This window comes from Hemitrygon akajei, chromosome 1 (genome assembly GCF_048418815.1).
Source record: "Hemitrygon akajei chromosome 1, sHemAka1.3, whole genome shotgun sequence".
NCBI lineage: Eukaryota > Metazoa > Chordata > Chondrichthyes > Myliobatiformes > Dasyatidae > Hemitrygon > Hemitrygon akajei.
In genome coordinates, this window is record NC_133124.1 from 96,553,964 (window position 1) to 96,578,428 (window position 24,465).

General features: G+C 38.7%; 1 protein-coding gene across 4 annotated transcripts in view; it reads left to right on the plus strand.

Annotated features, from left to right (window-relative positions):
* col22a1 (collagen, type XXII, alpha 1) overlaps positions 1–24,465 on the plus strand; it is a 272,437-nt gene that overhangs the window by 137,749 nt on the left and 110,223 nt on the right. For 3 of the 4 annotated variants that reach the window (XM_073048247.1, XM_073048265.1, XM_073048255.1), the window contains 5 exons: positions 6–59; positions 4,626–4,679; positions 14,862–14,915; positions 18,521–18,565; positions 19,523–19,576. In XM_073048247.1, coding sequence (XP_072904348.1) covers positions 6–59; positions 4,626–4,679; positions 14,862–14,915; positions 18,521–18,565; positions 19,523–19,576 — 261 coding nt within the window. The remainder of the gene's footprint in view (positions 1–5; positions 60–4,625; positions 4,680–14,861; positions 14,916–18,520; positions 18,566–19,522; positions 19,577–24,465) is intronic. The other variant, XM_073048274.1, reaches the window with a different exon arrangement.

Here is a 24,465-nt window from a genome sequence, read left to right on the forward strand (position 1 = left end):
TTTAGGGAATAATTGGCTTCTCTGGATTACCTGGAAAGGAAGGAAGCAAAGGAGCTAAGGTATAATTTGAAGATAAACTTGTTTAGTGAATTTAAGAATAATTGAATAAATGCAATTTTCATTGAGGAACAATCAATCCCATCTTAATTGCACAAATTTTGTCTCCATCATAGTTCAAACAGGATCTTTAGAATTTTAGAACCACAAAGTATTGTGAATGAAACACACTTGATTTAGGGTTTAGTATTGTATGATCTTCCTATCTGGATTAGTATTAGCAAGAAAGTACTATATTAAACCTTAGTAATTGTGTAGAATATTTCTAATGACTCTCTGTTCATTAGAATATGAAGAGAATGTTCGTAAAATCATATTCATAAAATCTTCCTTATTATATGGAAGGAAGCCATTTGGCCCAGCAAGTCTATTCCACCTCATAGAGTAGTTCAATTAATCCTGAAACTCTATTGTACCCTGATATAAAAGGTACATATCATTTCCATGATCATCTTCAAAGCTTATTGAAAAATTTATCTCCATACCCCAATCATCATGGGCACTAATATTAAAACCTAATATTAAACTTTAGTTTTAATCCTTCCCTTGCACTCCCAAGCATTATATCATGAAATGAGGTTGAGAGATTGGAGGTGGTATCAGAAGCTACAACATGGTAGCTGTGGAATTCTTCAATAACTTGAGAGAAATCAGAAATAGTTATTAAATATATATATATTTTTAAACTGCAATAAAAACTATGAAGATTGCTGACCAGTACAATTCCAATCATGTTTACAAATATTTTTGGGAAACAAAATTGGTATCCTTATCTATTTTTGCCTGTATCTTGTTTTAAACCTACAACACATAAATGATCTTGTTACGAACCCCGTAACTGGGTGTCTTACCAGCAAAGATAGGAGTATCCGTTGGAGTCTAGTGATACTATTTTCAACAGTATTTATTAGTAAAAATACACAAAAATAATATCAATGCAAATATACAGATAATATACGTCATCAATACTAAACCTAAAAGTGCGGGTATAATAATAATCAATAAGAAATGAGCTCTATCGTTGTCTAGGGGATAATGAATTGTCAGATGGAAATATAAAGTTCAGTTCAGTTCATGCAGGCTGCGGTAGTTGTTGGTCGCTGTGTTGCAATTGTTGGAGAGAGAGAGAGAGAACAGTAACAGCTATTGACTTGCCGACTTTCCTTTACGATCTTGATCTGTCGATGCGTTGTTGTTGTGGCCATTCACGTATGACCCCTCCGTCCTTTAGCTAGACCATTCCGAGGTGGACTCATCACCCCAGGCAAGGGTGGACACACCCACAAGCCCCCACCGGTCTCGTAGCATCTCTCCTGGTGCGTCTGAGGGGTGTTCCCCAGACCCTACTTTTATCCCCACTCACAGGGTCTCAGGTGTCAATCAGGTTGGGATGATGCAACCCATCAAACCAGACCACTCTGGTTGTCCCCTGAGGGGTTTCAATGAATAGTACAGTACTCAATAAACAATCCTTCTCCAAGAGACAATAGCAGTAATCAGTGGTTCCGTTCCGCTTTTGTTAGGAGGAGACATTCCACTTTGTGTATCTCTGAGTTCTCTCTCTCTCTCATTAACTGACATGAGCTGTTTATCAATAACAACTGTCTGGGCAGCTTTCCTGTGTCTCTCTCATCTCCCTTGATAACAGCATCGGAATAGTAGCAATTTGTGATTCTCCAAGGGGGGGGGCATTGGTGATTCTGTACCCTTCTGCCCATCAGAGTTGTTTATCATTCGTAACAATCTTAATTGCTCTTGAAATGACTTGGCAAGCTATTAATTCTACCAATTAAATACAGAACGAATATAATCACCTAGAAATTGAATCTTGTAGCATTATTTACTATGGCCCTACTGTCATCACCGATAATAAAATAACGGGGCTCAGAATACACACACTTTTACAACTCAAAAATTCTTATTATTTTACATGGGCACAAGGAGCACAGCATAGGCCCTTATCACACATGCTATTCTGAAGTCTGAACTGCTATTTTTATACAGAATTATCAGTTACAGACATTAACCATTTGGTAAATTGTATATGATTTGAATTCCTTACTTGCAAGATCGATCACCATTCACAATAGAGACATTAAAAGTCTATCAAAATTCATGCTGACAGCTAATGATATTTAGAAGTTAATAAAACAATTGTTCCTTAGTTGTTGGGTGTATTTCACATTCTTCTATTATTCCTATCTCATCTGTCTCTGGCACCCCATATTATGTAAAGGGATGCTATGTTTTAGGAAGACATATCTAGAAAAGTCTCACTACAGAGGCCTCACCCTTTGGCTTAACTACACATTGCCACAGTCACCTTTGCTTCTGTCTACAGTGGGCAAAGTTGGCTCTGTCAGTCTCATTCTAAAGGTTTCCCTTGACTAAAAGTGCCCTGGGTTATCTTTGCCTGGACATTGTCTTTAACTCTTGCCTTACCACAACTTCCACACTATAGATGCCAACATGAATTACAATTCTAGTCAGTACTTGTCAAATTAAGTTTTGAGGTTGTGTTGTGAGTGTAGGGCAGAAGTACATTTAGAGGAGCTCAAGGATAAACTGTTGGTGATGCTAATCATTGGACAATGCAGATCTGGTACCTGCTCTGCCTAATTGCTGCACAAATGTATACCTAAGACAAATCGTAAACCATGTACAAGAGACCTGTGTATGTGATGCAGAACCATGCTGATTGTGGATATTTGATGTTAAGGTTGATTGAAAGTTGCCTTTTGCACAAAGGCCTGAAGATAAATCTGCTATTCCAGAAGAGACTGAAGGAGATGGCTGAAGCTAGAAAGGTGTCTACATCATGAGGAATGGACCCAGATCCATTTTGCAGAAATTAAAATCTTCCAGGATTAGTGAGATCTGTTATCAGATGCAGTAAGAACTCTGGTCACAGAGTGACTTTAGGATAATTCCCTATGTAGCTTAGTAAATACATAAGACCTAATGAAGTTAACAAAGGACTTAATGAAGTTTTCCATTTAAAAAAAAGTGGGGAACTCACCCCTTCGTTCAGTAGAGCACAGTGGGCAATAAAATCCACTGATATAATGACCTTCATTATGTTTCAGGACATGATAAACTGTACAATTGTGTCTCCGCATGAGGCTTGGGATATTCAGGAAGAGTAAGATCTATCTCTCTCCACATTTATAAATTTGTTCTAACTACATCATAAAATGTAGATGTTAAATGTCATAGGTTTGGGAAGTTTATAGATCCTTGGATTATCTTCTGTGGCTGCCACATTCTGTCCAATGCATCAATGGCTGGTACTTGGAGGTCAAATATTATCTACTCAATCCATGTACAGATTCGAGAAGGTCCTGATGATATTAGAATCAGAGAGCCTTGAATTTTGCAGGGTTAACTATAAATGCTCTCCATCAAAGCCTAGACCTGCCTTGGAATGTTCTGCTGCCTGAAGGTACTTTGTCATTCTTCATAATCTGGCCACAGTTCTTGCCCACAGCAAAATAGCAGGTAATAAAAGAGAAAAGAAACTCTGGGGATTAAAGAGCAGCATGGGGGAAATATTAAGATAATGAAATAATGCACTCTCTGGATATTCTATCAGAGCACATTTGACTCGCCATCATTTCAACTGAAAATCCTATTTGACATGATTATGGATCAGACTGAATGGCAGGCCATGTACGCATACAGCAAGACCTCAACAGCATTCTGACTACAATCCTTCCTATTTCCACGGGTGGTATGATATGACCTACTGGAGGAACACCAGTATTTATCTTGCCGTTCAGCTGTATAACTATCATCGAACCATTATCATTAACTTTCTGAGGATGATCATTGACACGAAACTGACCTAGACTTGACACTTATTTCTGCGACAGCAAATCCACATTTAGTACATGGTACTGTGAATTTTTTTTTCTCTTTCAGATTGTAGGCTCCAGATTTAGTATTCCTCGGTCTTCTATTGATATTCAAACTGATGGTTTCAGAATGCTGTGATTTTGGCTTTAATCTCAATAAAGCAAACACCTCTTCATCAGTCTAATTTTGCAATCACCAATCATGTTTGCAGATGACCTGGATTTTTTTCCTCTCTCCCTCAAGCTGGGCACATAATTTAGGTTAAAGTTCTACTACACTACAACAGGAGTACTGATTGCTAGAGGTGTGATTTTTATGAGCGACCCTTCAATCTGAACTGCTCTCTGTACTCAAAGGTGGATATTCATGGTGCATAGGCTTTCTGAAACTCTTTCTGTGTCCTCCACAATCCCAATTATTCAGCAAATACAGCAAAGTACTCACAGTGCAAATTCATCATGTGGAATGAGTACTTCGGAACAACATTTGTCCCATTGCAAAAATAATGTTTTGATTAGTGCTTTGATACATTTTTAAATGCAAATCAAAATATTTCTATTAGATGGCGTGTCTCAGAAGGAAACTATATGTAGATCTTGTAAGTGTAAAGAATCTTAAACTAAATTCTTTGCAAATTTCTGATTGATTGCTGTAGTAGAGAAGATTCATTGATTTTCATTGTAGCTTTAATGATCCTTCTTTCTGGCTTTTAGGGTGACCCTGGTATTAAAGGAGAGGCAGGTCCACCAGGTGAGAAGGGTGAAAAGGTAAGAACAAACATCATAGTTTCCTGAATTGCACTTTAACTGTCTGAATAACACCAGTAATTATTTCTTAAGTATAAATAGTTTTTAACAGTTGAGTGTAGGATAATAATAGTGTACCTAAAGTACAAAAACAGTAAGTTCATTGAGAAGTTTTATTGGTTTCAATAATCACTAGGTTGAGTTATTGACCTAACTCATTGTCAGACATATGTGGCTTTTTTATAATATACAGTGGATTCTGGTTAATTAGGCCATTGGTTAATCAGGGCAGCTGCTTATTTGGGACAGCTCTTAAAGTACAAAAACTAATTGAGAAAAATTGCTGGGATTCCATTCATTTATTTCGGACACTATGCCATGTAATTGGAGCAGGAGACAGTGGCAAACAATTTCTATCTAGCGCCAGATGCATGCATTTGGGTGGTCATTAGGCTCTATAGCTTGCTTAGAGTGAACAGTTTTTAAACAGTCAATTGAATGTGTGGTCAACTACATATACCTGTCTGGACACGCCCCCCCCCCCCCCCCCGCTGACTGCTACTGTGGCTCCTCCCACTGACCCCGGTATAAAGGCGATTGGGGACACCGCCCCGGCCTCAGTCTCCAGGATGCAGTGTGGTGGTCAATTGCTGCTTGTTCTTTCTTCCAGCCAATAAAAGCCTATATCTCGCCTCACGTCTCCAAGAGTTATTGATGGTGCATCAGCACGTGTTTCTGTTCAAAAGGCAGGGATTTCTGTTGTTGATACTAGGTGAGAAATAAACAGTAAGACAGTCGTAAGCAGTAAGACAACTCAGAACAGTTTTGATCAATGCGGTTTTAAGCCTTCAGGCTTGGAGATTCCAGAAGTGGCCGGAAGTGAAAATAAAAAGATTTCGCTACTTCAAGTTAGGAAATGCACAGAATTTGCAAGTATTGACAATCCTCTTGAATGTTACAATGAAAATAAAGAGTTGGAGGATGCAGTTGTCAATAGCATTAACTTCGGCTAATTGTGGCAGCCGCTTAATTGAGCCAAAATGTACTGGTCCCACTGTGTCCTAATTAACCAGACTCCACTGTATATGCTACAATATTTCACACAATACTTAATTGCAGTAACTCTGATAAATTAATAAAGGAGAGAACAGTTATAACAGGAATTAAAAATTGACTGTCTTGACCAAAATGATTATATAACTGCTTATCTTCCAGTATTCTGCCGTTTCCAGTGCTGTCCAACTCAGTTTGTAACACTATATCAGTGTCCTTTACTTCAGGTTTGGGTAATTTACAGTGCCTATAAAAAAAGTATTCACACTCCCCCCCCCCCCCCCCGACAGTTTTCATGTTTTATTGTTTTACAACATCGGATCAAAGTGGATTTAATTTGGATTTTTTAACACTGATCGACAGAAAGCGACTTTCTTGTCAAAGTGAAAATGGATCTCTACAAAGTGATCTAAATTAATTACAAATATAAAACACAAAATAATTGTTTCAATAAAAATCCACTCCTTTTAATATGACACAGCAAATCATCACTGGTGTTTCAATTGATTGTAGTAAAACACACCTGTATCTGGAAGCTGCAACTGCTGGTGAGCCTGTTTCCTGGGAAAACTACACCGTGAGAACAAAACAACACTCCAAATAACTCCACAAAGAGGTTAGAAAAAAAACACAAGTCACGAGATGGACACAAGAACATTTCCAAGACACTGAATATCCTTTGGAGTACAGTAAAGTCAATCATCAAGAAATGGGAAGAATATGGCACAGCTGTTACAAGGGATGGTTGATAAGTTCATGGCCTAAGGTAGAAGGAGTCAACTTTAGAAAACACAGCACATTTATTTTTCCTACATTTACACACTTAGTCCAGCGGTCGTGGAGCATCCGGATCCCTTCTTTGTAGAAGTCAGCATCTTGGACCTCCAGAAGTGGTCCACAGCAGGGGTGATTGATAAGATTGTGGCCTAATGTGGAAGGAGATATTAACTTCAAACTTTCTGCATTTTCACTCAAAGAGTTGAACTGCACGTACATGTAACAAGAGCTGCATAACTCATCTGCTTCTACCTTAGGCCACAAACTTATCAATCACCCCTGCTGTGGGCCACCTGGAGATCCAAGATGCTCGCAATGCATGCACATGCAGTCCAACTCTTTGAGTGAAAATGCAGAAAGTTTGAAGTTAATATCTCCTTCTACATTAGGCCACAAACTTATCAATCACCCCTGCTGTGGACCACTTCTACAAAAAAGGGATCTGTATGCTCCACAACCGCTGGACTAAGTGTGTACATGTTGGAGGGAACTATGTTGAAAAATAAATGAGCTAGATTTTTTAAAATTGACTCCTTCTACCTTAGGCCACAAACTTATCAATCACCCCTCGTAGAGGCTAGATGCAAGAAGAATCTGAGCTGAGCCATGAGCTGTTTACAAACTATAGTAAAGCCCTGGTAAAATGCGCAGGGTAATGTAGTTTGCTGATGTTACTAAGCCCAGTAGAAATGTCACAGAGAACAGAATATACAAAATTTCTGCAAAGGTTTCTAAACAGTTGATTTGTGTTCAGCAGGAAGGTGGTGTAATACATGATGGAACAGAGAAGAATTTTGTTTCACATATAAAAAATTATTATACGATGATATCTTAGAACATTGGTGAATGTTGGTAGAAAAATAGATGGCTATGGGTTACCCTAGGTAATTTCTAAAGTAAGTACATGTTTGGCGCAGCAGTGTGGGCAAAAGGGTCTGTATTGTACTGTAGTTTTTCTATATTTCTATGTTTCTAATATGGCACAGCTGTAAGTCTGCCTAAAGAAGGCCGTCCTCAAATGCTGAGAGACCATGCAAGAAGGGGACTAGTGTGGGAGGTCACTAAAAGACCTATGACAGCTCTGGAGGAGTTACAAGCTTCAGTGGTTGAGATGGGAAAGTCTGCGCATACAACTGTTGCCTGGATGCTTCATCAGTCACTGCTTTAGGGGAGAGTAGTAAAGAGAAAGTCACTGTTTTAAAAAAAAAACTCACATGAACTCTCAACTAGAGTTTGCCAGAAGGCATGTAGAAGACTCTGAAGTCAGGTGGAAGAAAGTTCTATGGTTTAATGGAACCAAAATTGAACTTTTTGGCCATCAGACTAAATACAATATTTGGTGTAAGCCAAACATTTCATCCCTACCACGAAGCATAGTAGTGGCTGGATCATCAGGCTTGTGAAGGTAGAGGATAAAATTAATGCAGCTACATATAGGGAACTCCTGGAGGAAAACATGATGCAGTCTGCAAGAGAACCGTGACTTGGGAAAAGATCGGTTTTCCAGCAAGACAATGATCCCAAGCATAAAGCCAAGTTTCACAGGAATGGCTTAAAACAATAAAGTTAGTGACCTGGAGTGGCAAAGTCAATGTCCAGTGGCTGGACTTGAAAAAGGCTGTTTATTCACAAACCCGACACAATCTGACAAGCTTGAGCAGTTTTGTAAAGAAGAAAGAGGAAAAATTGTAGTGTCTAGATGTGCAAAGTTGATAGAGACCTATCCACACATACTCAAGGCTGTAATTGCTGGTAAAAGTGCATCTACTAAATACTGACTTGAAGGGGTGAGTAATTATGCAATCAATTATTTTGTGTTTAATAATCGTAATACATTTAGACCAATTTTGTAAAAATTTGTTTTCACTTTAACACAGAAGAGACTTTTCTGTTGAACAGTGTCAAAAAAGCCAAATTAAATCCATTGTGATCCAATGTTGTAAAAAAATAAAACATGAAGACTTCCGGGGGGGGGGGGGGGTGGTGGGGGGGTGAATACTTTTTATAGGCACTATATTTATGTGGTCACAAGAGTGCAGATGCTGGAAATCAGCAGCAACACACTGAAAATGTTGGAGGAGCTCAACAGGCCAAACAGCGTCTACGGAGGAAAATGAGCAGTCAATATTTTTGGTTGAGACCTTCATCAGGACTGCTTTATCCCCAAAACATTGACTATTAATTTTTATCCTTAGATGCCTCATCTACTGAGTTCATCTTATATTGTGTGTGTGTATTGTTGTTTATGAAGTCCACTTTTTTAACCATCTTCCAACTCATTCAGATAGACTAAAGGATTAACAGTATGTCAGCCTTAAATATGTCTATGAAGTTAATCAATGAAAAGATCAGGCAATAAAATTATAAATCAGCTCCCGATTATTCAATCACCCAGTTTACCCTATTGTCAACTATTCCATGTTATTTCTGCCTCTATTTTGCCAATTGCTTTCATGGATATTGCAATCAACCCATTCTTTAAAAAAAATCTCTTTCCCTCTTCCCTTCACATTTACTTTATACTGTATATAATCCCTCTATTGTTTATTCTCTTATCAAATAATCATATCGCCACTCGGTTCTTCTAGTTGCGTCACCAGGTTAAATATCTTAGCTCATGTTTTTAGTGTATGTAATTTTTGTCTGTAACTCTTTTACTTCTTAAACCACTCTTGAAAAACTCTATTCTAATATATCTGCAAACTTATCTAATTCAAAGCAGACAGTGCATCTCCTAAAATGGTTTCTCTCCTACAGTTCAAACCTTCTATGGTGGTCGAGCCTTGAGCTAAATTATTATTATGTCTTTAGTGTCTCAGCTTCCATCTGCATTCCCAAACTCATTCGTACAACTCAGCTTCATCCACAGCTGGCAAAACCTGCCTCTCTGAATATGCTTGAAACTCTCATCTCCTGTGGAACAGAATAAAATGGAAGAATCTAGAAATCAGATGACATAAGGCTTGTTTTTTTGGGTATCACATGATCCAATTTCAGTCTTAGCTTAAGTAGATCACACAGGTCGTTATCTCTCTGTGAAATCATGCTCGACACAAAATCAGTCTAGACGTTCAGTTAAGCACACATGACGTTTTCTTGGTCTTAGGCACACAGCAAGCAACCTGAGTATTTGTGTAACATGTGTTACTTAACCCTTAATGAAATAGCTTGGCTTTAGGGAAAAAAATGTCTATATTTCCTAATGTGTGACACTCTGCAGAAATAATCTATAGCTTTACATGACATACATTTTCTCAGAGGAGCTCCATTTGGCAGATACAAAAATTGATGTACAGATCGCCATTGCACAATTCCTGTCATAGCCTTCTTTTTCTCAGGAACTTTTTATGATGATCTGATGACTTTCCCACCCACAGGACATTCCTCCTGGCATGTATCTCACCAAATGCATGGTCCTATCCTGCTCTGTCTTGAATCCATTGTTCTTTCAGTGGCAGCTGCATTGCCAAAACATAGACTCTGTTCACCATAGGAGTACATCTTTCAGGGCCGATGCTATTCTCCATGCAGAATGCATCAGGAAATTGGCTGAAGTCCTGTCAGAAAATATACTACTTCCTATTTTTTTTAATGATCATTTCTATTTGAAAAACAACTCTAATGCTGCTCCAATGTGGATATTGGCAAATTTCATACTTCTTTTGTGCCAGAAACCTGATTACATGTTAGCACTAAACACAGGCATCCTTTAGCGCACCAAAATAAGTGTAGTGTGATTTCTAGACAAGGATATTGTTCTTATTACAAGAACCCTTTATTTTCTCTCCTGTCATATCTCTGGTTGATTTCTGTCTGTGAAGTTATTCAGAGAACCTCTTAAACATGGCTAAACAGACATTAATTGGTTAGGTTTCTAGTTTTTTATGCTGCTTGGACTGAATTCCTCATGTGAGTTCCCTTCTTGAACAGCATAGATTCAGGAACCCTTTTCTTTATATGCAAGAAAAGTCAACTTGATCCATTCAACTTGTCCTTCAGTACTCCCATGCTCCCAAAGTCTTTGCCCTTTCATGGAAGGAAATATGAAGTATATATTGTCACTTGAGTGACTTAGTTTTCATGAACTTGGTATTTAGTAATTTTATTTTAAGAAAAGTTAACAATCATCTTAATATCATTTGCGCTCTGCAAATCAATTAAGCTCACCAGATTGCACACAAGTTCCAAGAAAACGTTACTATCCTGCTGAAAATCTGGTTCACCTGCAGGACAGCAATTTTATGCTTTTTGGGTGTCTTATTTAAGCAATTTAAGCAATTTAAGCAATTTTGGGTGTCTTATTGCCTGGTTGGAAGTTCATCTGTTGCTTGTTCAATAAGACACTTGTTCTTGCTTTCTGCTGTAAGTCCTTTTCCAGATAACATTTTACAGTAATGCAACACACACTGCTCAATTTTTGTGAAATGTTCAACCCTGCTAGTCTGATGAGAAGCAGTTCTTGTTTATTCACAGAACAACCATGTTTTACCAACATGATTCCCCCAAAGCTGCAATATTTAGAGGACCAACACTCAAATTTTCCTTACTTGGACCTCTGGCTTTCTTTCTTTATTGCAGCATCCACTCATTCAGCTCCATCACTTCCTTTTACCTGAAAGAGTGCTGATTATATAGTGACATGTCCCTTTAAGAGCTTCAAAGAACTCACCTGCTGACAAGATCTTGGGTTACATCAGCAGGGGAGGCTGTACTGATATCAACAATTTAGTGTTACTCAGAAAACTCAGCATTTTTTCTTTCTAATCCTCAAAAGTGAATCCGTTACATTTTGTGTGACTTTCACAAATATTCTTAGGGTGACTTGCAATGTGATTTAAACTCCCCAAAACATGATGTGAAATAATTTCTGAACCTTAATCTAATATGCTCAGTTCAACTGCACAGGCATTTAACTAGCAGCAATCATCTTCCAAGGATTATGGTTTATGTAGACTTGAACAATTTCTGGACAAGTTTAAAGTTTGGATGACATTATTATAAAATTGTATAGTCCTTCTCGCAATTGATCACTCAGAGCAATGCTTTCAACACTGTTTTCTCAACACTGTTTAATTTAGTTTTCTCTTCTTTCAGTACCTATTTGTACTGTTCTTTTTGCCAGATTAAGTTGAAATTATGCTGATTAAGATCATTTTAAAAACAGATGATATTTCAGGAAGAAGTGGGTGAATAAGGAGGATCCAACAATTAAGTATGATGGGAAAAAGTATGATTATTCAGCAGAGGACAAAGAACTGATTCACTGGCAGACAACACTGGGGAAATTGTGAATAAAGGAAGTTTGCCTTTAACAACAAATCAGTATTAAATTATGCCTGTGAGGGCAATAGTATCAAATGACTGCACAAGAAAAGCTGCTGAAATTTTTCAATGGAAGACATTTCTTGAAAAGTTTATTTTATTTGTATTTGCAAATGGAACAGTTCTAATGCGCCCAAACTTGCACCACTGGTAACTGAAAGATCCCTAGGCCCAATTTACTTACATGTTATTGTTCATTTGAACATCACAGATATTGTTACTCACATCAATGCAATGTAGGAATGAAGAACAGCTGTACAGTGATTGATGTATAAATATTACACTTTGGGCAGAGTTATAAGGAAAGAATGGCAATCCTAATTCTAGGATTTGAATTGTTGCAATTGGCCTTGAGTGTAAATTACGTACATTATGCCATTGTCTTGTGCATTTTATCATCATCCAAGATACTTAGCTCAACAAACTTTCTGACTACTGTCTAGGTAAATCTATAGCCTTGTATTTTAGTATTTATACCAAATTTTAACAAGCATCATGAATGCAGCAGAGTTTTCTTAAATGATTTATAACCAAAACAAAGACCTTTAAAGACCCCAGGTGGTGCTTACATGGCACCTGAAAAAGTAGGTGGGGTTTGATGTGTCCATATAAAGATTGTTGACTATGGATTGCTTCCCCTTCCCCAATTTGTCATGCCTTCTGGATTCACAACTGTTCCAAGCAGGAGCCAAAGTAAACACCCTTCTCTTGGTGTAAAATTTTTCACATCAGAATGTCCCAGTTATAGCCAATGACGTACATTTAATGCATTTAATCTGCGAGAACATAAGAACCATGGGTATGGTTTTCAAAGCCCCGCGTATACTGTGAAGGGCCAGGTTCATTGCACTGTTTAGGATCTGTTTAGTGAAAGAACAGCCTTGCTCATTTTAAGAGTGATGCCATCCGACTTGCTAAGTTTTTAATCATTTTCTTCCCATCATGTGGCTTCAAAACACTTTTCAGACTTAATGTCCCAAAGAAGCTTTGTCATAGTTTGTGTCCCATTTTAATTTCTCTCCAAATCTGATCTTGAAAGATGAATTGATAATCAAGAATGCCCACCTTTTGGGTTACTTCTCCTTTTTCCCAGGCAGTATTTTGGAACTGAGTGTGTTATACTTCTTCTCTGAGGTGACTGAGTCTCAGTGGGATCTGCACACAGGTGGTGTTCCATTGGATGCTGAATGGATTGCTTGGATTTTTTGCATCCCTCTGCTGGTTATACTTGACCTCCATATCTTGGCATTATCGAGATGCCTGTTGGATTCTTGCCATTGAGTCTAACGATGTTGGACAGCAAGAAGCATTGCATAAATTGTATTGTGCATCTTCTTAGGAATTACTGAATTACTGGAATGAAATAATAACCCTGACACTTCTATTAGACCATCCTGGGTAATTGTGTTTTGTATCTACTTGACAATTGGCCTGTAGCTTGTGTAAGCTGCATAATTAATTTTATTTTTAGAAGTTAATATTAAGGGTGCATTTTTCTCCAAATTAATTATATGGAAAAATAGTCAGAATATCATGAAACATGAAATAGTCTGTGAAACTTGTACTGATGACTTTAACCTGGTATAATTATCATTGTAAAATGGCAATTTATTGTTTCTGTCTTTTAACAAGCACTCATCACGACTTTTCTCTCTCACATGCAAATTGTTGAAGTGGGCTCAAGCATTGCTGGCAGAGATACAAAGTAAATTGGTGAAATGTATATAAAACAGCATGTTGGAACATATCAAAGGCTTACCTGATAGATTCCATGCCTTTCTTCACACAGGACAGTCATACAAGAACACAGGTGGTTCCACCAGATGGTTCAGTCATAGAGTAATGCAAGACAGAAACAGACTCTTTAATCCATGATGTCTATCTGTGCTCTTCCCATTTACCCATATTTCTCTGGTGTTTTCTATCCATGCACATGTCCATTAAACATTGTGATTTCAGATGGTATGACACTGTATATTACATGCATTAAACAAAGGGTTAATTATGGAATTACCCTGAGTCCTGGGAAAGTCCAGAAGCGGTGTGATAAAACATATGTCTGCTTTGAATTTCTGGAGTTATATACTGTAGTTGCAGACTTCTCACAGATCCTGTTGGAAGAAGCTTGTAAAGCATGTGTTGCCATCAACATAGAGTCATAGTCTGCAGATTCATAGTCTGCAGGTCAACCCCGCCAGTTCAATTGCCTCATGTATTCCAAACTCTCATGAAATGTAAAGAAAAGCATTATGATCCTGCCACATATAAATTTGTATTTGTCAAAGTAATCAACGTCAATGTGAACGTTGCATTCTCCATCTTTTGATAACTGCTCCCCTATCTATTTTCTCTTTCTTTCTGTTTCATCCAGTTCCTATCACCATGCCTCTTTCTCCTTCTGAACCCTCACATCTGCCCATCACCCACACATTTCTCCAACTGGTTCCCCTCCATCTCTATTTGCATTCATCTTCCTAACCTCCCTGCCTTTATTCCATGTTCCCTCCTATCAAATTCCACCATCTCCAGTCCTTTGTCTCTTTCACCTATGAGCTTCCAGCTTCTGGCATGATTTACACTCTCCCCTCCACATTCTAACTATTGCTGCTCCCTCCCCTGTTCCATCTGCCATCTCTTGCTCCACCCATTCCCTTCACCTCCTTTTACCTTTATCTTCTCTCTGTCTTCCAGTACAGGTGACCCAAACTGTCAACTGTCCACTTCCATCCATGGATGCCACCTGACCTGCTGAGTCACTCCAGCATCTTCTGTGTTGTTCTAGGTTTTAGCATCTGCTGTATTTTCTGTGTATAATTAACGCATCTGCTGCTAATAAACCCTTTATTTAACAAAATAAACATTGTGCAGAAATATTGTTCCCAATTCTCTTCTCGGTTATGCCAACTCTGTTGATGTTGGAATGTGGTTCAACGAAAAGTGATATCACAATTTTCATAGTCACGCACAAACAAGTTCCTATTTTGAGGGTGAACAGAGTACATAATTGTTTGTTTTTACCTTAGTTATTAAACTGTTCATTATTTCCAATAGGGAGACCAGGGTTTTCCTGGAGAACAGGGTTTCCGAGGTGCAACTGGACCACCTGTAAGTTGACACGTTGGATTTACAGTTTTTGTTGTTCTCTCTCACTGTACATGTAAAGAAGTGACTTTTCTGTGTTAGATTTGATGATGAGTTGAATATTTTTAACCTTTCTCACCCCTGCTTTCTTCTCCCCATCAATGATCAAGTCTTTGCTGATATGGATTCCTTGCAACATCATGATATGCACCCAAATCAAGAACTGATCTTGGACAACTAATACTCCAGAGTTCATTTCTTTATTTTATAGATGTTAGTTGACCTTCAGAACCAGGATACTTTTCTACATTTTCTCATATCTATCTCAAATTTTTGTGTAACATAACTGGAGGAAGAGAGATCAAATCCACATTTATTTGGGCTTTGAAGTCTTCAGATTCTGTAAGACCCAGCTATTTATATTGTGTGTTGACCTGATTTTCCAATGACTTGTAACAAATGTTTGTTTCAGTTTATATGGAAGTATTTGCATATTTAATATTATTAAGTATTCAATGATGACTAGATAGCCTGTAATTTGAGCAGGAAGTTGTAACTTCCAGCAAGTGTCCTCGCACCTTGCTGTGGTCAGGAGGTCTGTGCTCCATCGACTCCCTAAAGCAACGCTGTCAAAAATTTACATCATGTAAGGTGAAAGGAAGGGTTAGTCGAAGGCAGAAGAAGGATGCAATGAGGAAAATCACACAGTCAGTATGGCTCATCATGATACTGAACCTGGCCTTAAATAACGAAGATGTATGTATGCCATCATTTACCATGGCTTGATCAGCCATAGATGCCCGCCATCACGCTATGAATTCTGCATAGCCACCATTGCCCTGAGAGAGAGAAACTGACACCTCTGAACCCAGACCAGAGTCAAACTCTGTGGTGTAATCACCTCCTGTCTTGTTATCCATTTCATTCAAGGCAATATACCACCAGAGTCAATGTCTGGTGATGACTAGATAAGAACATTTTCAATCTAAGTCACTTCAGAGGTAAAGCAAAATAAATCATCAACCAGAACTGAAGCCTTGCTCATGAGGAACAAGCTCCAGTGGATATGCCACTGCATTGAGGTGCCTCAATAGTCTCTCCCACTTAGTTCTCTTCTCTCAGCTCTCTCTTTACCAATGCTCAAACTTGACCAGAGGCACATTTGAGCTTCAAGCATTGAATTTTCAAGCATCGACAACCAAGATCCAAATAATGGATATTGAACTGGAATGGTGGAAGAAGGGAGCAGCCCAATGCAGTAAATCCCACTCCACTGAGAAACGACTAACTCCCAATGCTGAAAATATGCACCCAGAATGAAACCACTCAGTTACCTGAAGACCTGCCAAACCTGATGAACATCAGCATTGATTCTGACGGACTGGTGTGGCTGGCTACAGTGATGCTATAATTATAGAGGCATTGGGTGTAATCTTACTCACCATCTTCTGTCTGGATGCCCTCTGGGCTGCTCACTGCCAAAATGAATGCAATCAGCCTAAATGTTCAGATTAATAACTCTATTGTGATATCAATGTGTCCCCAGAACAGGAGAAAGCAAAAATATCCAAGGAAATAATATGTCCCAGACTTACAACAGAAGCTTTGGAATTTCCTGACCAAAGCCAGAGATTCAGAACTCTACTGATCCAACTAGGTGAACTTGAAAATACAATACTTACATATTGGATCTCTAAGATGGTTGCTGATAGTTCACTCACAGACCACCTAAGGCACTGAGTCCAATTTTCAAACTTCATTCAATATTTTCTGGTAAGTTAGGGTATCCACAATGAAGATGTATAATAGAATGCAAGGTCTACTTCTTATTTCTGAATGTTATCCAGCTGGGATAAAATGCCCTTGCATGGTTTCACATCTGTCCCATTAAAACAGTCAATGAAACTACATAAATAGTTTGTCTTGTCCATCCTGTGCTATCAGTTAAGATGGTTGTACCGAATGTATGTGACAGTTTCTGGTAGTCAAAAAGATAAAAAATCCGACTTAAAAACATCATAAAAATAGCTTTTCTGTGATAAATTGTGTTAGATTACTGCAGTGAAAGAGCAAGTGATCTTTGTCGCGTGTTGCAGGTAGAGTTCCGATGCCCATACAGCTGGCCCGGGTGAGAGGTTGGATCACTCTGGGTGCTGAGCTGACCTGAAGAGCTTAAGAGCAGCTTTGGGCTGGGAGATGGAATCTTGGCCAGGAGCGAGTTGCTGGGAGACAAAACCTGGGCCCAGAATGAGTCACTGGACAGCGTGGTCTAGGTCCAGGGCCTTAATCTGCAGTGGTGCCTGGGTCCTACCGCGAGGTGCAATGTGCTATTGAGACAATTTAAACGTCAGCCCAGATCAGAGACAAGAGCCCATTTTGCTCATTCTCCATGATCTACACTCCTCTCCCCCAGGCACTGGAGCCTTTCAATGTTCCGTTGTTTGGGTCAATTCAAACACCAGCCCAGATGGACTGAAAAGACAGAGTATTGGTTGGGATGAAAGCTGATTTAATTCATTCTCTCTAATGGTCATCTCCATGGCACTAGGGCTATGAAGACTGCCCTGCCTACTATGTTCTGTGCCCACAAATATGATGAACTTATAAGCGAGTCTCTCGGCCTACTCCTGCTGCTCTGGTGTTTGGATCTGAGTACTCAATGTTGGTTCAGAATGCTGTTGCTGTTGTCCGCTTCAATTGTTTGCCTGATTTTTTTCACTTTCTGTTGTGCATCGAATGTTGGTCTTTTATCTTTATTTTGATTCTATATTTCTTCAAATGGGCTGTTTTGGGTTTCTTCCACTGTGGCTACCTGTGAGCAAAGAAACCTCAACGTTGTATAATTTATACATTCTTTGGTAATAAATTAATCTTGAATATCCTCTGCATTCCAAAATCTTTCCACTACAAAAAATGCAAAAAAGGACCACAGACACAAAAGATTCTGCAGATGCTGAAAATCTTGAGCAACACACACAAAATATTGGAGGCTTTCAGCAGGTCAGGTAGCATCTACAGAGGGGAATACACATTGATTGTTATTCCCCTCCATAGATGCAGCCCGACCTGCAGAGTTCCTCCAGCACTTTGTGCGTGTTGTTCAGAAAGGTTGAGGATCCACACAAAAAAAATCAATCAGACCAGCTTCCTCTCTAGATCAGTTCCATCAATACCTCTTCTCTCTCCTATTCTATCAATCTACTTGCCAGCTTATGAATTACAACATCCTACAATTAGTAAACCCAGAGCAGTCGATTATAAGCTTATTTTCCCTTTTTCAGATCCTGTTGGTTAATGTTCTTGGACTATGAGCAACATAGGCTCAAGATTTCATTTTCTACTTTTTTTGACTGACCCTAAACTTATTCTCTCCAGTCATGTTTGTGTAGATTATTAATCTGATTGAAAAACATTATGTATCAATTCACGTATGATTTTTCTAAGGCAACATTAGCAATGTATTGGAGATCTTTATCTTATGAGAAATAGGCCGGTGTAAATGGATCATAAAGTTATTACTATTTAATTGCTTGTTGCAAGTTGTATATCAATCAATAGAAATGGCTATAGTTCAATTGCTTGTATTTTTTAAAATTTGTCTTATTGTTTATAGTTATTTCTATTCCTAGGGTATAAAGGGTGATCTGGGCCAGAAAGGATCCCGTGGAGAGAAGGTACAAGGAGTTTTCATGTGCAAACCATTTCTGAGTAACTTTCATATTAACCCCCTAAATTATAGAATATCATGGCAAAATCTAGAATTCAAACCTTATCACAATTCCCATCATTACCTGACTGAAAAACAAAACAAAAGAATACTGCAGATGTTTGTAAACTGATAGGGATGCAAAAAGTTTTTAGGTAGCTCCTGTAGATAAAACAACAAGCATTAACTTTTTATCAGAATTGGAAAAATAAGAGAGCACAACTGTACATTAAGATGTAAAAAAGCAGCAGTTTTCACGGTCACATTTCTCCAGCTGACCCATAAATTGCTGGACCCATCAAAGTGAAATTAAAGTCAGATCAAGTCATGAGACTGTCCCTCCTGAACCAAGACTGATTGCTATTTTACTAGCTAATGTGCTCGAATGCAGCATTTTCTTTATTTTAACCATACATTAAATTAAGACTGATATCTGGAAATCAAAGGTATAGTTCTTCCAAGGATAGAAGCATGGATAGAGATGGAATGACTCTCACTGTAATAATCCATTGTAAGGAGGAAGTTGTAATGGGATCCTGCTTTGCTCTTCAAGATCTAAAAGTCTTTTGACAATTTTAGGATGTAGGTATTAATGGACTCAAGAACAATAATGAGGAAAAGACCAAAGCTCAGTAAATGAAGATCAGTGGAAAGGGCTGAAGTAACCAGTTCACAAATAACAGTGTATGGGTCAGGAGGTGAATGAAACTGAGACTAAAAGACAACAAGCTATGGGTGTCATTTGCATTCACAGCCATTACTGTGCTTATAATAAGCAGATCAAAATAGAATTCAATGCCTGAACAAGTCCAAATTAAGAGGGATTAAAATATTTTCTGCAATATAAAACCTGACAGTGATTTGTTTTTCATCCTTGTAAGTTACTATGCATAAATTAAGTTTCATGCTGTTTTCCATGCCTTAGGGTGATCATGGTCTTGATGGATTTCCTGGAAAAATGGGTCTTCCTGGAGAAGTGGTAAGCTGCTTAGTTTTCATTGTCAAAGAACTAAACCTCTGCTACCCCTTTATTAAACAGAATGTGCTGTACTAGACTTTACCCTGGTGACCTGCAGCTATATTTAGTACTTCAGTAGGGTTAGCGGACTGAGCTACTTCCATAGACATGACTGCTGATCCAGGTGTTCACTACACCAGAATATGCTTGCCCATATTTGCTGTGACACGATGTATTCCCACCTGAGCATGACATCACTCCCACAATAATCCAGAATTCCTGAGGGCGAATTAAAAACATAGATTTTGCTGAGTAGGACTCATTGCCTGTACTCACAAATGGAAATTTAATTTTGTCATTCTTACTTGGTTCTGATGCACTAAATGTGCTAGCTGATAATGATTGTATCATGTCCTTGTGGGTGTGTGGCCCAGATGAGCTCCATCCATTAGACAGTGAAAACTCTGTATTGATAGCAAAGCCACACCTGCATAATTTAGCCTGTCAAGGGGCTCATGCTTTTTCAATTATTCTAAATGGTCTCTGCTAAACATGAAATAAAACTTGCATTTTGTTAGCTTCAAGAAAGTAAAAAAACTGAAACATGTAACTTGAGAGTTGTGCAGCACACAACTCTTGTCATTCCACATCGATGCCAGTCATTTTGGCCTTCAATAATAATCTAATTTGCCTAGAGATATGAACAATATTGCACAAAATTGTGCTGTGGAATCTTAACATATTTGTATTCTTTCTGTTAGACTTCATGTAGAATCTGGTAGTAGAGCAAACTGACAGATTAACCAGCTGAAATCTGTCAGTAAATTCAGGATTTCTTTGTTCATAGACACGTGAACCAAAACCCTGAGCTTGAGAGCAGATGTTAACAAAACCATTGATCTGTCAGTGTAACCAAGCAAAGTTCATTGCATTTATATATACACTTATACTGAATCATTCATGTACCTGGAGTATCCTAAAGAACTTCATTAATAAGTTGTGGAATATAATTCTGAATTACCAACCAGTTGCATACAGTGATGAACTTAAAAACAGCAATGACTGGATAATCTGTTTCGATTTAGGAAATATCAGAATAGCAGGGAATCTCTCCTGCTGCTCTTGGAACAGCAGGATGGGAATTTACACATCTACTTGGAAGAAAAGACAAGCTCTCATTTAATTTAATTGTTTTTAAAAAATCAAGTTAAAATTTCTTTTCAATGAGAGCAACTCCTAGAGACCCATAGTCTATCCGTCTCAGATCAAATCATGTGCTGGATCTCTCGGCTGGATGATATTCAGATCCAAGTGAATGGGTTCACAGTATGATCTAAACCCACACAATGAACTGGATTGTTCTTGACCCAGCCCATACTTAGTTAAAAGACACTTCTATACCATTCAGTTGAGTTCTCCCTCTCCTAGTTTTAGAACAGTCATGAAACTATGGTGTTAATTCTGGAAAAACAAGTTCAGATGCGGTTTACCAAATTATTTAGAAAATAAAGGACAAGTTAGATTTACAAAGCGTCTTTTGCAATCCCAGGATACTTTAAACTTGTTAGAAGACCTCCAGTGTTTTGTCTTCATGTGACCTGCACTCTGCCCTTGCTGTAATGTTGACCTCAGCATTGCTCCTTCTGATAACAAACCATTTTAGAAAGTTTTAATCTTTCTCACTTCCCTCCCCCAATCCCCCGCCAAATGCTGATGGGCTCGGATTCAGAGAGGCTCCGATTTGGATCACAAACAGGAAGAAGTACATGTATCACAGCCACTTAGGGCACAGGGGCTACTACACAGGACCAAAAGAAGCTACAGAAAGTTGTAAAATCAGTCACTTCCATCTTGGGTAGCAGTATCCATAGTATCCAAGATACCGTCAGGAGTGGTGCTTTAGAAAGGAGATGTCCTTTATTAAAGACCACCATCACCCAGGTCATGCCCTCTTCTCATTGCTACTATCAGGAAGGAGATACAGACGTCTGAAGGCACACACTCAGCAATTCAGGGGCAGCTTCTTCCCCTCTGCCATACAATTGCTAAATGGACATTGAACCCATGAACACTAACTCACTTTTAAAATATATATATATATATATATTATTTCTGTGTGTTTCTATATTATCATGTATTGCCTTAAACTGATGCTGCTAAGTTAACAAATTTTATGACACATACAGGTGATAATAAACATGATTCTGATTCTGATTCAGTTCAGAAGAGTGTTAACTCTCCCGAACACTAATAGGAAATGGGAATAAGAGATACCTCCTTTTAAACCAGGAGCGTATTTTCTTTTTAATTATAAATCACAGTTATTCTAGAGCATATGGATGGACAGGCTGTGGAAAGGCACAGCTGTTTCACTTAGAATAATTTTAACTTTCTGGTTTGTTCTTGGAATGTGAAGAACATCTGCAAGTTTGTTCTGATGTTGTGGCTTACTTAGCCATTTCAGGCCATAGGAAGAAAAGGCAATCAGTTAGGTCAGACCTAATCAGGCAGAAGCTTTCTTTACCAGTTTACTTTGCTACTTGGCAGTCTCAAGTCACTTTAGGTAATATCAAACACGAGGAAATCTGCAGACGCTGGAAATTCAAGGAACACACACAAAATGCTGGTGGAACACAGCAGGCCAGGCAGCATCTATAGGGAGAAGCACTGTTGACGTTTTGGGTCGAGACCCTTCATCCTGACGAAGGGTCTCGGCCCGAAACATCGACAGCGCTTCTCCCTATAGATGTTGCCTGGGCTGCTGCATTCCACCAGCATTTTGTGTGTGTTGTTAGGTAATATCATCTTCTTTTTATTTACCTAAATTTATCATGCACTGAATTAAATACTCAATCTGCATTTTCGGGATGGACAATATTTTATAATCATTGTTGCTGGATCACTAATTCAATAACATTATCACCAGCAATTAATCCAAATAATTGGCAAACAGGGAATTGCAGGTTGGTGTTATCCAACCAATACTCCTTGAAGCACTCCTTCACTTTAGATAATTTTAAATGTCCTCTGTATTTCAGAGGTTTCACAAGTTAAATTTAGTCTACTTTCATTGCAATACACCTTGACCTTGCAACAACCATATTCTGCACAAGGGTCGGAGCAAACACATCTGTTTGAAAAGAAAGGCTTCTTTAAATTTATATATTCTTTCTCATTTTCCCTTGTTTCATCTCATAGAGTGAATAAAATATAGAAACAGGTCCTGCAGTCCACTGTGTCCATATCAGCCTATCATATCTGTCCACATAGATCCCACTTGCTTGCATTGATTTCATATCCCTTTATGCCCTATACATTCAACTACCAGTCAAGGTGCTACTTAAATACTGTTTCTTCCTCTAGCAGCTCATACCAGATGCCATCTTCACCAGGTTTGAAAAACTTATGCCTCATGGCTTCTTTAAACCTCATCACAGCACAAGGGCTATCTATCCTATTTATAGCTTTCATAATTTTATAAAACTATATCATGTCAACTCTCAGCCACCTTCATTCCAGGAAGACAGACCTAGCTCCTTCTCGTTTCATAACTCCAGTTCAGGCAGCAATGTCTTTATGAATCTGTTCTACATTCTCTAACTTAACTGCATCTTTCCTGTAAGGTGGTGACAATGTAATGTAATAAACTATACTCAATACTTGAAGTGCAGCCGAACCAGTTTTATACAACTGCAACTTAATGTCCCTTCTTTTATACTTGGTGCCTTTGACATTGAAGACAAAAATACCACACAGCTTCCTCACCTCTCTGTCTGCCTGTGCTCCCATTTTCAGAACTACTGTAATTTTATATGTCTTGATTATGTTCATCACTTGGGTGAGGGTTGCACACTAATGCTTAACTCAAGTGGCACTACTACAGTTGTATGACATAGTACTGTAGTAGGCAGCCACTGATCCCAGGGGATCATGGGCTTGCGCCTCTGGTGCCCTCTCCAGGGTGCAAGCTTGGGCGGGAAGATTTGAAGAACCGGCTGTTGCCCATGCTGCGGATTCCCGCTCTTCATGTCACTGATGTAGTCCAAGGGAAAAGCAAGCTTGATACAGCCTGACACCAGTGTCATCACAGAGGTTGCCAGAGTGGGTTTGAAAACAACATCAAACTGCCTTAGGGACCCCGGCTCCAGATTTCTTCCTCGGGGTTTACTCCCGAAGTCTTTCCCAAGGGTTGGTATGGCCACAAGGCAGCAGAGATTTCAAATCAGAGTTTTCCTTCTCCTAGGCGGGCTGCTGTCCAAGGCTGACAAGCCCCACCTGCCTGAAAATGTATAACAAAAGAATATAAGAATTAGAGCAAGAATAGGGCATCCAGTCCTTTGAGTCTCCTTTGCCACTCATCAAGGTCACTGCTGTTCTTTTACCTCAGTGCCGTTTTCCAGCACTACTCCTATATCCCCTGCCCAAAAATCCACATGATCCCTGTTTTGAATTTGTACATAATGACTCAGCTGCCATGATTGTTTAGAGTATAGAATTCCCCATCCTCTCAAGAAATTTCTCATTATCCTGGCCTATCCTTCATTCTCCAACTCTGCTCAATTAGGACACAGATGATATTTCCCTCCCTTAGAGGCCCAAGGATGTTTGAGAACGTCTCCCCCAAGGAGGATTGGAAGCATAGTCATCAAACACATCAAAGGCAGAAATAGACAGTTCTGGCCTTTGGGAGTTGAGGTTAATGGTTAAAAACAAGGAAGCAGTTTTGACACAAAAAAAGATAACCTTGAACTTTGTGACTGATGGAACAGGCTCAGATGTCATATTGCCTGGTACGGGAGTCTAAAACCTTACCTACTCTATTAGAACCATATTTTCACTGTGGCAATTCTCTATTAAGGCTGACAGTATCTATAAGCAAAGGCACAATTCAACAAATATCAAATGTGACA